The following is a 15,093-nucleotide window of genomic DNA, read 5'->3' as shown; positions in this document are numbered from 1 at the left end:
CTTGACAGCCACCATAGCAATCACATGCTTGCTTAAAGAGTTTAATTAATTGGAAATGACACATTTTAGTCAAATATAAAAGTTTCCCTTCTTTGTCATAAAGTAGCATATACATTGTGACAAGTTTTTTGCCATAGTAAATTTACGTTAGTAAGTTTTATAGTAATTTCCCTGGCGAGGATGAAAAATCTGGATTTCACCAAGGGCTATTGTATGGTCTGAAGATTGCTGGGCCCTCTGTTTGCCTATTCTATTTACTCAATGTTCTTCCTTCAACTGCACTTGACATTGATAAAAAGATCTTCACCCTGCCCTCTAACTTCCTCCCCAATGGCTCTCGTAGGTGTGTGCGCAGGTAAGGTGGAATGTTGTTCTTGGAGCTGGAAATTTAGTGCCCATTAAGTTCCCTGAAATTCAGTGTAAGCTAAGTGGAAGTGTGATTGCTACTTGGGAGTACCCACTCGGGGGCAGCCCAGTTCTTCCCTCCTGTCCATTCCATAAGGCAGTGTGGACTTTGAATCCACTCAATTTCACCTGCAGTTAGTGAATTAGTTAAGCTCCTCTGGAAACAATTTGAAGTGTCGAGGTGGCTCCTTAGGAGGAATGGGCATCAGTAGAGCCCATTCTTAGCACCAGTTTCTCGTTCACAGTTAGGGTTCAGAAGAAAGAAACCACTCTTGTAAAAAGCCAGTGATCTGTTAATCGCTAGAAAGCATTTGAAATTGAAGTAAGTGTTAAGAAAAAGAATAGAAAGTTATATATTCCACTGCACAGTAAAAATAAACAAAAAACCTTTAAAGCTCCTTTTTAGTAATGAATGTGAGAGGTACTCAAACTAAAACGCAAAGGAATTATACAATATTAATCTTGATAAAGTTTCCTCTTAGCCTGATTGTTCAAGGCCTCTGAATCTCACCCTTTCCTGATTAAATGGATGGGACCTTGGGATTTGGCAGATAACCCTCCCTTTCGCCACCTAGGTTGATCCCTGAGGAGCCATGAGTCTTATCTGTCTACCTGCAGGAGACAATGTAGGGCTGAGGTGGGATCCTTCTGCTCTCATGGGGCTCCTCACACTGAAGTCCTGCCTGGCTGTGAAATGGACACCTGTAATATTTGCACAGCCCTCTTAGAGATGTAGGGGAAGCTATGCTCATTCTGGTAGGATAATTGATGGTCTCCAGTTTCTTAGGCATCTATCATGCCCTATTTGCTTAACATGTTCAAAGGTCTGACTAATGTGTAATTTCATATATGGCATATCACAAGAAAGAGCAGTACATTCTATATTAGTCTAGGATGCACTTCCTGCAGTTCAAACTTTCAAATCATGAACTCTAGATAAAAAAGGAAAGGGGGCTGAGATAGTGCCAAGTGAGCAGACCACAATATGTCCCTGACATAATAAAAGTTGTTTCACATAAGAACAGGAGCCATGATCAAATAAGTGATGTAATACTTGATTAAATGTTCTTGTCTGTTGACTTTTTCAGAAACTCTAGCAAGTTAGTATGCATGTGGGTGAGGTTAAGATAATAATATGCAGTATTTCTCACAATTATTTCCCATGGAATCTTTTTTCTAACAGCAAAACCAATAATAATGCAGACCATGCTTTGGAAAACCCTAACCTGGAGTAACAGGGACCTCCCCAAGAAGCTCTTGTAAGGTAGAGTGATACAGGCTATTGGACACTTCTGGTTTTGACTGTTGTAAAATAGACTTGGGCTGCCTTCTTTAGGAGAGGAGTTGGAGTACTGTTTGAGACAGAGAAGATAAAGAATTAATTTGGATAATTAATTTGTTGAGAAGAGAACCGACTTGGCTGTGTGGGTGGCAGCTTTTGGGATGGCAGATGAGGAAGAAGACCCCATCTTTGAGGAGAAAATGAAGATATTGGAGGAGTGCAGAAGGTGAGCAGGGTAAAAGAAAGAGACTTTTTCTAAAGAATTACAGTGTATGATGCACAGGTTTGGAGTGACCAGAATCCTTACACTGAGTCAGTGGATAGTCTTGAAGACCTTGTCATAGAATTCATCACTGAAATGACTCACAAAGCATTGTCAATCAGAAGACAAGGTCAAGTGCAAGTGGAAGATATTGTCTTCCTGATTCGAAAAGATCCAAGGAGTTTGCTAGGGATAAAGACGTACTCACCATGAGTGAAAAATTGAAATGAGCTAGAAAGGCATTTGATGAAGCAAATTATGGATTTTGACACCTTTTGTACTTTCTGAACATTTTGCTATCTTCTGTGGAAACCATATGTAAGAACTGCATATTTTCTATAGTCATGTCCCACTATCTAAGCATGTAAATGAAATATGGAGAGGCATGAGGTTTTAGCCTTTATTTTCATGTCTTCAATTTTAAAGTAATATTTGAGCCTTTAATTGCCTGCCTTCATACAACCATACTTGAATCTCTTGTTGGCTTTTAATGACTACATTAAAGTTAGTTACAAACCATGTAGTTACTTCTAATTTTCACCTAGTCAAAGGATGAAGGAGTATTTATGTGTGCAGAGATTTGTGCCATTATAAGGTGTGCTGCAGCTTTTAATATGTGAGATCTGAATGTCCTTTTGACTGACAGCTGAGACTTGCTAAAGTTTTTAGACAATAGTGGTCTGGGAGGTTAGTAAAAATAGTTAACTGGTTTGTGTTTATTTTAAGGAGATGGCATAGGAAACTACAAGTTTTCTCAAGAACATTTATCTGTCTTAATTTGTTTTAATATTATTTTCTAAAGATAACAAGAGGGTTTTTTTGTTTGTCTGAAAAACTAAAAGTTTCATACCAGTGCTTCTGTGTTGAAAGACTTGATTTACTATCAGTTAAGTTTTAGAAGACTTCATATTTCCAGATCAGATTAGAGCTTCTAAAAATGAATGCTTTTAGTAGCAGAAATGGTGGGGCTTAAAAAGCTGATGGCAGGGTGAATAGCTGGCGTGGTGTTTATTAACATACTTGTAAGAACAGTTGATTGTGGAAGTGTGTGCTTGATTAAAACTAAATGTGGGTACAAGCAGGATTTGTGTATGTAGCTTATACATTAAATTATCATTGTACTTATCTTAAAATAAGGATCAAAATTGCATGTGTAGACCTAGGAAAGCTGCTGGTGTAGTTCAGTCCAAGTCCAAAGGTCTGAGAACCAGGGAAGCCATGGTGTGTGTCTCATTGTGAGGTTAGCTGAGACAGATTTTCCCTCTCTTATATACAGGCAGAAAAATGGATGATTTCTCTCTTTCTCCACCTTTTGTTTTATTCAGTTCTTTAGGGATTTGGTGATACTAACCCATTTGGGGAGGGACCATCTTCTTTCTTGAGACCACTGATTTAAATGTTAATCTCATTTGGAAACATCTACACAGTCACATCTGGAAATAATGCTTAGCCAGATAGCTGGGCACCCCATGATTTGGCCACACATACCTTGTCAGAGCAAGGCTTCACAGTGGAGCATTGCATGAGACCAGAGATTCTCAGACTATTGTGGCAAAGGACCAGTTTGTCCTTTCTCCAATACTTGTGTATAATATAATAAAAATGAACCACTGAAAAAATGGCAAACCTACCAAAGACAAACAATACAAGCCTGAATTTCATTCTTTTAAAAATATTTTTTCTATGTTGTTGGGGGTTGAACCCAGGGCATTGCACATGCTAGAGAAGTTTCCTATCATTGAGCTACATTCCCAGCCCTAGCCTCAAGTTTTTATTATTAGATTCAATTACTATTTCAAATTACAATAATAGTTTCTAGCCATTCTCAATTTTTATATATTTAGTCCTGTGTATTGGTGGCTTCTACATCTGTGGATACAACCAAAATTCGAAATTTTTCAGGAAAAAAATAGTTGCATCTGTACAGTGTCATGTCTTATGCTTATAATCCCAACCACTTGGGAGATGGAGTTGAGAGTATGGCTGTTTGAGGCCAGCTTCAGCAGAAATTTATTGAAACACCATCTCAGCCCATAAGCCAGGTGTGGTGCTGTGTACCTGTGATCCCAGACACATGGGACAGTGTAGGTAGAAGGATTGCAGGCTCAGTTCAGTTCAGGGAAAAATTGGGAGATTCTATGTGAAAAATAACTAAAGCAAAAAAAAAAAAAAAGGGCTGAGCCTACCAAGTACAAGGCCTTGGGTTCAAACTCCAGCACTGCACCCCCCTCCAAGAAATGGTGCATCTATACTGAACATGCACTGACTTTTTCCTTGTCATTTTCCCCAAAACAATGCAGCATAACAGGCATTTAACATAGCATCTACATTTTATTAGGTATTATAAGTAATCTAGAGATGATTTAAAGTATACTGAAGAATGTATGTAGGTTCTATGAAAATAATAGGTCATTTTATATAACGTGGATATCCTCAGATTTTGGTATTCTTGGGAAATCTGGAACCAGTGTCCTGAAGATACTGAGGGACAACTTTACCTAGTAGATGGTCTCAAAAATGTGTGAATAGGCACTGGTTCATGGATCACAATTGATTCACTGGTGATCCTGTGACTTATGCTAGCCCCATACACCTGAATATTAGGACTTCAGTTGGGAACACAGAGACAATGGCTGTTTTTTCCTGCCTGACATCTTGTACCACAAGAGACGTGGCCTGAGGCGGGGGACACTGGGCAGAACCAAGGGATGATGAGAAAGAAGCTGGATCTGTTCCTGTACTGTGGAGAAATATAAGCACCTAAAGCTATAAATCACCTGTTTTCTAACATCTATATGACAGTATGCTGTGTGACACTGTGATTCATTTGTGCATTTCCCCATGACTCTCACCAGCTTCTCTTGCCAGTCATTTTTCCAAAATACAGATCTGGGATTGCTGTTCTTCTAGTTATCTAGAGGCACTCTACCACCTTGGTGGTGTCTCCAGACCTTTTTCTATTTTTCATATATGGTCTCACATTTTTGTCCACCTACCCCTCCTGCAGAGCTGGGGTTACATATGTGAGCCACCATGTCTGATTTATTTGTTGAGATAGGGTCTTGCTTTTTGCCTGGGCTGGACTCAAACTGCCTCCTGATCTCTGCCACTAGAGTAGTTTGCATTATAGGTGGGATCCACTATGTCCTGCTGCAGTGGAGCTTTTTAAATGTTTAAATGATAGACAATGAATTCTACCTTTAAAAGGGAGGAAATGAAGACAATGTGGAAAGAGTGGGAAGTGGAAAATTTGACAGTTGAAAAACTGAGATCATGACTAATGTTAAATATGTGAAATTGACAAATTGGACATATGCTGGAAGGACAGGGGGATGAGGTCAAAAGGTGGAATGAAACTTTGTGCTACCCCCAGATGGCAGATATGTTCCTGGTGATGATTTTAGAGTATGGGGTAACTGAACTGGGATTGAGGTAAAGGATCCTAAGTTAGGACAATAAAGGAATTCAGAGACTAGTTATTGGCTGCCCACCCTCATGGGTATTCAGATTTCCCACTGTGTGTGTACCTTCTGTCCTTTCCAGGCCTACCACATAATCTGCACACACACTGCAGGGTCAATGGCATATCTCTGGGCAGAGATAGATAGATAGAATCATGGTAGAGTGAGGAGGCTGTAGTAGACAGCTGTTCTGTTTTTTTGACATCCAGAAGGCACAAATTTTTCTATAAGAACTACTTCAAATATCGTGTATTTGAGTCTGTCTGTCCAAGAAGTTATCTTTCTTCCAGACAACTATTTTAAGAGTGGATATGTTCAAGCACAGACTTGAACAATAAAAGCATTACATACAGGTGCACAACAAGCCCCCAAATACCTGTGACCCTGTGCATAGTTGAGGACTCAGTTCTGGATCATGAGGTGCAGGTGACCCGGGAGAGATCTACCATGGCTCCACCAAGTTCAAGTAGATCAAAGACAGCACCTTCATCCTAACATGTGAACTGTACTCATAAGGGTGAGATCCTGCATGTTGTCATCAAGCATGGATGAAAGGTGGTCACCTTTCCTAAAGAGGGAAATAGCTTGATGAGAGCCTGGCAGATATTTTGTGCTCCGAGAGCCCCACTCAAAGTACACTTGCAATATGACATGAGTAAACCTTCAGGTGTCCTCATCAGTCCTGAGGAAGTGCTGACAGGATCACGCTAAGAAAGAGAGGAACAGGTAATGATGTGGGGTAATGGGGCATAAGTTAATTTTACTGGCAAGGTCATTCTTTACTCTTTATGTTTTGACTTTCATACTCTTTATGTGACATTCCTACACTGGCAGCTCAAGTTTGCTTCTCCTCTGCAAAAATGTCATCAGTCCAGGGCAAACTGAAGAAATAACCATGGAGGGACCTGGTCCCCTTGAGTGATTTGCCAGTGAGGAAACCTGCAGGGCAAGGTCAAAATATGTTTCAGAAACCCATCACCATGGCTCACATGACAATTGTTCAGCAGCATCCTCTTCATAGACTTGACCCCACCAAGCCCAGCATGCACTGCAGCAGTACCTTCACATGCTCCCACGATAGGGTCATCCACTCTATTCTGAAAAATATTCCAACCCTTCATCCCACAGCTAGAATGACCTGTCTTCCCTATGACTCTGGAGGATGGGAAGCAACAGTGTGGGGGGAAATGTGGGCTACCATACAATGTCACTATGGCTAAGCTGGGAGGTAGGAATAAGAACCTCAAACTTTAACAGGGAGGGAAGGAGATTTGGGGGTAACCTTGTAGAAGCCAATAGGTGCCCTCAGAAAAGGCACCTCTTCCTTTCTCTAAGCGTAACCCTTGAGTTGCCCAAAACCAGTTCCCACAAAACAGCACACAGAAAAGATAAGACTTCTGTAAGAACTTTTCTTAGAGATATGGACGATTTATTGTAGAATATTTATTGGAGAAGTAAATGATTTATTTTGGGGAAGGAAATTTTCCTCCCTTGAAATGCTGAAGAAGAACTTTCTCCTTCAACAGCAGGGAAAAATTTCCCAACCTAGTGCCTTCTGGAATCCTGGTGACAGCCAGAGACACCTGATGCTCTTGACACCTGCAGGTGGAGCTGGGTTGGGGCATGGGCTCCCTGTTGGACAAGGGTGGGGCACACCTCTGATCCTTAAATGGCATGCTATTTGGGGTTTTTCCACCCCCTTCTCTTATCTGCTTGTTCCTCTCAAGATAACTCAGGTCAGAAAAAGCAGATTCTTGTTTGGAGGACTTGACATATGGCACTTTAGAGCAGGAAGCTTTGTTTTTTTTTTTTTGGGCATTTTATAGGTTTAATTTTAATTTTAATTTTTTTTATTTTTTTTTTCTTTTTCATTTTTCTTTTATTATTCATATGTGCATACAAGGCTTGGTTTATTTCTCCCCCCTGCCCCCACCCCCTCCCTTACCACCCACTCCACCCCCTCCCGCTCCCCCCCTCAATACCCAGCAGAAACTATTTTGCCCTTATCTCTAATTTTGTTGTAGAGAGAGTATAAGCAATAATAGGAAGGAACAAGGGGTTTTGCTGGTTGAGATAAGGATAGCTATACAGGGCATTGACTCACATTGATTTCCTGTGCATGGGTGTTACCTTCTAGGTTAATTCTTTTTAATCTAACCTTTTCTCTAGTTCCTGGTCCCCTTTTCCTATTGGCCTCAGTTGCTTTAAGGTATCAAGCAGGAAGCTTTGTAGTTGATCTGCTCCTTAAGTGGCATGCTATTTGGGGTTTTTCCATCTCCTGCTCTTATCTGCTTGTTCCTCTCAAGATAACTTGGGTGAGAAAAAGCAGATTCTTGTTTGCAGGACTTGGCACATGGCACTTTAGAGTAGGAGGCTTTGTAGTTGATCTGCTCCTTAAGTGGCATGCTATTTGGGGTTTTTCCATCCCCTGCTCTTATCTGCTTGTTCCTCTCAAGATAACTTGGGTGAGAAAAAGCAGATTCTTGTTTGCAGGACTTGACGCATGGTGCTTTAGAGCAGGAAGCTTTGTAGTTGAAGTGATGCTCCTGGACAGGATCAGCCTTGTGCTGGACCTGCAGTTTTGCCTTGTTCTGAGTTTTCCCAGGCTTCATGGGAGAAAAAAGGGGGCCTTGGGGGCAGGTGACATCTACTGCTTCTCTACATTTTTCCTCTGGGACATCTGTAATACCTTTTGTGACATTCTCATCTTCCGTAATCCCAGCAAAGGCAGCTCTCCCTTTAGCTAGGCCTCTGCCCTGCACAGATGGGGAGATGCCCTTTCCCAGGGAACTTCTCTGCCCTTTGCCTCTTGCTCCAGGGCAAAGCCACTGAAAAAAGTGCTTCATCTGCTTTCTGAAGCAGTTTTCAGGAGGAGGCTGTCCCTTCAGTGACAGGGTTGAGGATGATTTGCTCCTAAGTGTCTTCTCCAATGCCCTGTCTTGAGGGCAGCAGCTCTTCCTCCTGGGTTGAGATGTCTCCAACCCTGTGTCCCCTCCACCAAGCTCTCTTTTAAGCCCAGGATGGCTCATGATCTTGGCAGTTGATGGGAAATTCTTTCCTTGACCCTTTTGCAAGTCATCCTCATTGATGCAGGGCTCCTGACCCTGCTCTAGGTTGGTCTTTGTGTTGTCCAACTGGACATGCAGCACCTGGAAATTTGCCACATCACCACTGGGGACCCTGTGGTCATGAGTAAGTAAGGTCTTGAAAGTTGAGGCATTTGAGGCCAGGGGCACATCAGCAGGAAGGCCCTGAGCCTGGCTTTGCTTCCTGCTCTCCAGTTTCAGCTTCAACTCTTTAATCATCTGACTTTTAAAGTCTGATGACTGAGGATCACGTGTAACTGACAATCCCACTGGGGGCCTTGGAGTGGTTGGAGTAGTTTCTACTTTATTAAAATTTGCCTCAGGATAATGGAGAACTGATGTTCCCACTGGGGACCTTTCAGTAATCTGGGTAGATTTTACTTTTCTAAAATTTTCATCAGCATAATGGGGACTTGATGTTCCCCTCGGGAATATTTCATTAGTCGGGGGGTCATTTCTACTTTTCTTGAGTTCACATCAGCGTAGTGAGGAACTAATGTTCCCCTTGGGGACTTTTCAGTGGTCAGGGTACTTTCTGCTTTATCTGGATTCGCATATATGACTGGGGACTTTCCCCTCTCTCTGGTTGTCAAGATGGCATTAGGTTGTGATTGGAGACCAGAGAGCTCCTCTGCCTTGAATGTCTCCCCAGAGTTATCAGATATGGAAAACATTCTTTCTCCCCAAGACTTTTGTATAGTGTTGCTGGAGCTGAGTCTTTTATCTCCTGTCTCAGGTGCAGCCTCAGATGCCCTTATGGGCAGGTTAGGGATGCATCTATTCCCTGCTACAGGCTGTTTCTCACTGGCTTTTTCTATGACAGTCTGGGTCTGCTGTGGAAACAGCTGTTTCATTTTATGAAGGTTGTCTATAGGCTCATTCTTGATATCAGAGAATGACTGTCTTTGGGACCCCTGTCCTTCCTTGCTCCCAGGTGAGGCAGCAGGGATGGAATCTAGAATGGGGATTGGATCTCTTGTCCCCATCTTTTCTTTAACATAAGCATTGGAGTTTCCTCTGAGGGACCTGGAGACCCCAAGTTTAGAATCCACCTCAGAAATAAGGGTGGTAGAGGATGGAAAGTTGAGGGCAGAATAAGCCTGAGATGGCCGTCCTCTTTTATTAAAGTTATTTATGGATTCTTGGACCCTCTGAGGAAGGCCACTAATCATCCTCATATGAAAAATTGTACTATGGTCTTCCAAAGTCATTTGTTTGTCGGAATCAGGGAGGGAGATATCCTTGGGAATGTTTGGGTCACTGCCCATCATTGGTGCCAAATCACTCTGCTTTATTTGACTGGGGGATTTCTCAGGTGGAGGCAAGGTCATCTTCATAGACTGCTGTGAACTATGCACAGTGCTAGGAATCTGACCTTCACTGAGTTCCCCAAATTTCTTCTTCAAATGTACTTCCAGGGCATCCTTAAGTTGTTTCTGATCTAGGCTCAGCACTGAGGTTCTTGAATTATTCCTGCACAGACTCTGTGAGTTATTTACTGTGTCTGTCTCAGAGTCACACTCTAGACCATTATCTGAAGCCCCATCTTGGTCACTGGCCAGATGATCTTCTGGGCCAATCTCTAAACTATGTCTCTGTTCCTTCCCCACTCCCTCTAGAGGAAACATCTCTGAACTCCTCTTATAGAAGCTTCTGGGCTGGCTCAATTGGAAATTTAGATCTTTGTTGTTCTGATTCTTAAAAGAAGAGAGTCCATCAATGCTCTTTGATTCAGAGGGAATTTCTGTTAGTGGACTCATCTTTGACAAAGACTCATGGATCCTGTGGGGCAGACCCCAGCGGTGTTGAATGAGCCTCTTTCGAAGATGATGCTCTAGTTTTTTCTGGAGCTCATTGTTGAGGGAAAAAATCTCCAGGGAGGATGGAGTTCTGAACATGGGACTTGGAGGACCTGCTGACCAATGGAAGGTTGGGAGCTGGAGGACAAAATTCTTCCTGGGATTTTTGGATCACAGATGGTAAATCCCACAAACTCTCCAGTTTTTTTTGCAACACGTTATATTCCAGGTGGCAAATTTCAGATGGTGATAGAGATAGTGCCTCACTCTGAGGTGTATGAACACACACTCCACACTTCCTAAGCTAGGGTAGAGAAGAAGGTGGCAGAACTGGGAGAGAGGACTGAAGCTGGGCCTTGTCCTGGGCAGGAGAGAGATGTTGAGATTGGTTTGTTTGGTACAAGACTTGAGGTTCAATCTCAGGCGAAGATGGAAGTGTGGAAGAAGGAAGGATTGGGGATTCACAGACTGTAGAAGCATTGTACAGTCTGTTGAAGCAGATAAAAAAAACAGTCACCGAAGGCAGGAACAGTAGTGCTCAGGGACTCGCTGTGCATTGATGGAAGACCCCAGAAAAGTTGGGTGTATTTTTTTGTTAATTCATGTTCAGAGTTCTTTACGTATGAATGCTGCTGGGGCATGTGCAGTTCCACTGGTGTCCTTGTGCTGCTCCCAAAAGGAAGGGAGACTGCAGAGTCCTGCTGATCAGCAACTGACACTAACATTTTCCCTGAAGAATTCAGTGGGTACTCTAGTTTAAATTGTTTTGGAAAAGGTTCTATTTTCCTTTCCTTTTCTTTCCATATCAATAAATCATCTCTCTCTTTGATTTGTCTCTCCAGGAATGAGAGCACATCAAGGCTGACAAATGAGAGGTTGCCAGGATCTATAAGGTATATTGCAGGGTCACCTCCAGAAGAGGCCTCAGAAGAATGGAGGGAAAGAAAATCCTGCATGGCTTTATACTGTGTCAAGTTGGAAGAGGACCAGCTCTTTACACCAGGCTCTCTCCATGAAAATTCTGATGTTGCCAAGGTGGAATTGCCAATGCCTCTGGTTGTTGGGTCATAAGAGGACAACCCACCAGGGCTGTCCACCAGAGGCAAAGTGGCATCTTGTGGGAGAACCAGGTCTGTATCTTGGGTATGATGCTGTAGGAGAGGGGGAAAGGCAAGGTTCTGGGATGAGAGTGAGTCCACTGGGAATTTGGCATCAAAGGGAGAATTTAGGCTCTGGTGGTAGAGATTCATCCAGTGGTGAGAGTGAAGGTAAGTCCTCCAAAGGAGTCTCCTGGTTAGGTAAGAGAATGGAAGGAGGAGGTATTGAAACCTCAAGTGTAGGGCCTGGATTTGGATGCTCTGGAGGGATTTCTGAGGGAGGAGTGGTAAAGGATGATGATGACTCTTTCTTAGGTGCTGTGGCTTCCCCCTGGGGACTCAGAAGCTGTAGAAACTTCAAAGGATGCCAGAGATAGCAGGTTACTGACCTCAGTAGCTGTTTGACTGCAAATCCTACAGAGGGGGTCTGGACATAGCAGTTTCCGAAAGCGGGTGGAATCATGATGCTTGTCCTTGAGGCTATGGGAGACAAAGTATAAAGTGACAGCCAGGACCAACACAAAAGAACAGAGGGCCTGATGGCACGGTGGGGGTGGAACACTTGAATCCTGGTATGACCTTTACTTTCTCCCACATATATGGCCTCAGAATCAATTCTATATAGCCTGTCCCCAAGAGCTCCATTGTTATGCCTATTGCTATGGCTACCCCTCCTATGTCAAGGGCAGGCTCACTGAATTCCTGGGATGTACAGAACATACTAAAAAAGGATCAGGAAATTAAGAAATGACTAATCACCTTGTCACAATAGCAAGCAGTTTCTTCCACTCTTCTGCTTCTCTCTTCTTCTCCTCCACTTCTCTCCAGAAAGTTCTGTGTCCTTGAAAACCAGGGGTTATATAAAATGAAGTTAGAAATAAGCATCTTACAGAAGTCCCATTTGGATAGGTACTCTGCTTAGCATATTAAGGACTTAAGCACTTTACACAATGTAAGGAGACATAAGTTGTGATTCTAAAGCATCCTGTAGTCCAACCTGGACATCTTTGTTACCACTGGTGTTCAGCACCCACTGCCCAGGTCTCATGCCCATGGTTGAGCAGAGTCCAGACTCTGAGAAGTGTCTCAGGTATGACTGCTTCCCTCTGAGCCTCTCCTCTGAGGGTTCTGTTTGCTGAGAGAGTGTGTCTAGGAACTGACTGCCTCAGAGACCATGGGCCTGGGACTTCATGGAAAGGGTCAGGGTTACATCCTTGGAGAGATCAGGTCAAATAGGAAGAAACATACCTGTAAATGCGCCTCTCCTTCTCTTATATCTGCCCCGATGCTGGGAACAAAAAAGGCAAGAATGAGGGGCTGTGACTCACTTATATTGCTTCTCTTTGAAGCCTGTTCAGACATCCATTAACCAGGTAGAATATGACTGTCCATTTAATGAACAGAGATTTGTTCCTTCCTCTTTTAAAGTTTTTAAAGGTGATGAATATTTTCAGTTTTTCTTCTTGGAAAACATGAATGTGGGTTTTGTCAGTGAGAACCACACTTGGGGCTCTTGGTCAGAAGTCCTCTGCTCAAGCAGAGCATAGAATCTGCAGCCAACAATCACATATGTGCTTCCTCAGAGGACCTTGAGTCCTGGGCACAGAGGTCAAGTTCCAGGCTCTTCTCAGAGGCCCTCAGAGGTCAGCACAGTTCTCCTGACCAGCCCAGCACAAAGAAAGGCTTGGTGAATAGACACCTGACATGGGGATAGGACTCAGGATCAAGTGTCAGGAACAACTGTTTCCCTTCATAAAAGCCAGTCTCTCTAGCTAAACTAATCAGGACACCAGAATCACTATTTGGGATTCTATAGCACAGGCAGAGAGGGAGTCTATGGAATTCAGATGGAAACCTTAGTCCTCCCTGAACCCTTTCACTTACCAGGCCTCATAGCCTAGAATAGTGATGTTTTATCTTCTCAGACTTCCCATGTCAGATGTCTCTCAGAGACAACCAAACTCATTCAGTAATGTGAGAATAGAAATAGGAAACACTAACAAAGAATCTCTCTTTGTTGGGGTTTACCCATACTTTCTTACCTTTGGGATGTTATTTTTGGCGTGGGCTGGTAAAGTTCGTTTTGATAATCTGTAACACAGGTACAGAAGTAGCAACCCCAAGGCACTCAGAAAGGTGCACTTGGGGTCAATATCCAAGAAAGTTGAGCCATAGTTCAGCCATAGCTCTATGTGGCTCTTCAGAAAAGATATACTCTTCATAATCTGAGTTGCACCGCTGCCTGAGGCAACTGAGTTCTGAGGGGGTTGTGGGCTTGGCTATATACCCAGGCCTGCAGCCTGCATCACAAAGCATAGGAGGGTCACAAAGGTCAGAGAAGGGAATAGCCTGAAGAGCCCTTCCCCCCCACAGCAGAGCAGAGCCTTCTGCCCAGCCTTGCTGCTCCATTTTCTAATGCCACCCTTTCCTCATCTCTTGTATTTATTCTAGAGAACTTTTCTGTATATTCCATGTGTGACCAAGATTTTAACCTGTGCTCCCTTTATAGTTTGGAGCCCTTGACTTGGACCCGACCAATTCCAGTGTCTTGAACATCTGACAACTGTCTGGAAGTTTGTCTTTCACCCAAACACTTAAGCTCTCAGAGGCACAAAAGTATGTGTTATCTTCAGAACTTGTTTCCCATTCACTAACTCAGATGTCAAACTTAATATTTTTCACTTTTTTAGTCTTGTTAATGTCAAATAGCAAATTAATGATTATTGATTGATGTCTTTAAACAGAGGGAATGACTCAAATCACAAAACTAAGATGCATATAATTAAAATTTTAAACATTGTTGGGTGTAAGTCTTTATCATTTTTTTTTCTGAAGTTAATGAAGCTTGAATTGTACAGACTCTTAGCCAATGTTCCATGTGCATATATACATATTCTTTGGCAAAACATGTACTATTTTCATATCTAAGAATCATTTTCTCCTATTTCAATCTTTCATTATTTTGACCCACTTCTGACTCTATCTAAAATACAGACTTCCCAGGCCACTTCTTCAATTTCATAACACTTGTGTGATTTTTTTTTTAAAGTAGGGGGAAGGATTGTCACAGTCGCTGGTAAACAGAAAATTCCGTATTTGTTTATCTTATACAGATGCATCCAGGCCGGCAGGATATGTAGACATACTGTGGGTGATAATAAAAGTGTATTAAAGTTTAGGGAAAGGAGTTACAAAAGGCCATGGTGAGCCAGGTGGGAGCCTGAAGCAAAGACAGTGCTCTCTCTGTTTCAAGGTGTTTTTAAACCCTGTGCTAGCCAACAGGAGGGGAAAAAAACCTGGGCAGTCCTTGATCAGTAATCATGGGGGAGTGGGTAGGGGTTTGAGCTGTACCTAGAACAGGGTGCTTCACTCTATGCATATTTGAAATTGAAAAGGAGGTTTAGAGAGAAAATGTTCAGTCTGCTGAAATACAACATGTTAAGTCATATATGTTTAAGAGTCTCCATCTTTTTTATCTTTAGCCTGCCTCAGATATGTTGCATTAAGGAATGGATTGTCTTGGACTCTGGTGGCAGGGTCACAGCCTCAGGAAAGAATCTAGGCTTACCAATTACTCCGATGGGGTATGTAACTGTGATCCTTTTCTAAGACTATCTTGCATAAAAACCACGAGAGAATATTTGTTCTATGTAATCACCCTGCTAATGTCCAAAAATTATCTACCATCTGTTATTCAAACA

General features: G+C 42.5%; 1 protein-coding gene and 1 pseudogene across 1 annotated transcript; one reads left to right on the top strand and one right to left on the bottom strand.

Annotated features, from left to right (window-relative positions):
* Positions 1 to 1,600: 1,600 nt before the first annotated feature.
* LOC109698783 (transcription initiation factor TFIID subunit 13 pseudogene) lies at positions 1,601 to 2,428 on the top strand (annotated as a pseudogene).
* Positions 2,429 to 7,402: 4,974 nt separating this feature from the next.
* LOC109698782 (spermatogenesis-associated protein 31D4-like) lies at positions 7,403 to 13,614 on the bottom strand. Its single transcript, XM_074052192.1, is given in 9 exon segments — positions 7,403 to 8,905; positions 8,908 to 10,364; positions 10,366 to 10,594; positions 10,761 to 11,518; positions 11,520 to 11,714; positions 11,716 to 11,872; positions 12,152 to 12,233; positions 12,641 to 12,680; positions 13,435 to 13,614. Coding segments are annotated over 9 exon segments (4,389 nt in total). The 3' UTR covers positions 7,403 to 7,614.
* Between the last annotated feature and the right edge of the window lie 1,479 nt (positions 13,615 to 15,093).

This window comes from Castor canadensis, chromosome 13 (assembly GCF_047511655.1).
Source record: "Castor canadensis chromosome 13, mCasCan1.hap1v2, whole genome shotgun sequence".
Classification (NCBI taxonomy): Eukaryota; Metazoa; Chordata; class Mammalia; order Rodentia; family Castoridae; genus Castor; species Castor canadensis.
The sequence above is the reverse complement of the archived record's forward strand: the minus strand, read 5'-3'. Positions and strand labels throughout refer to the sequence as shown.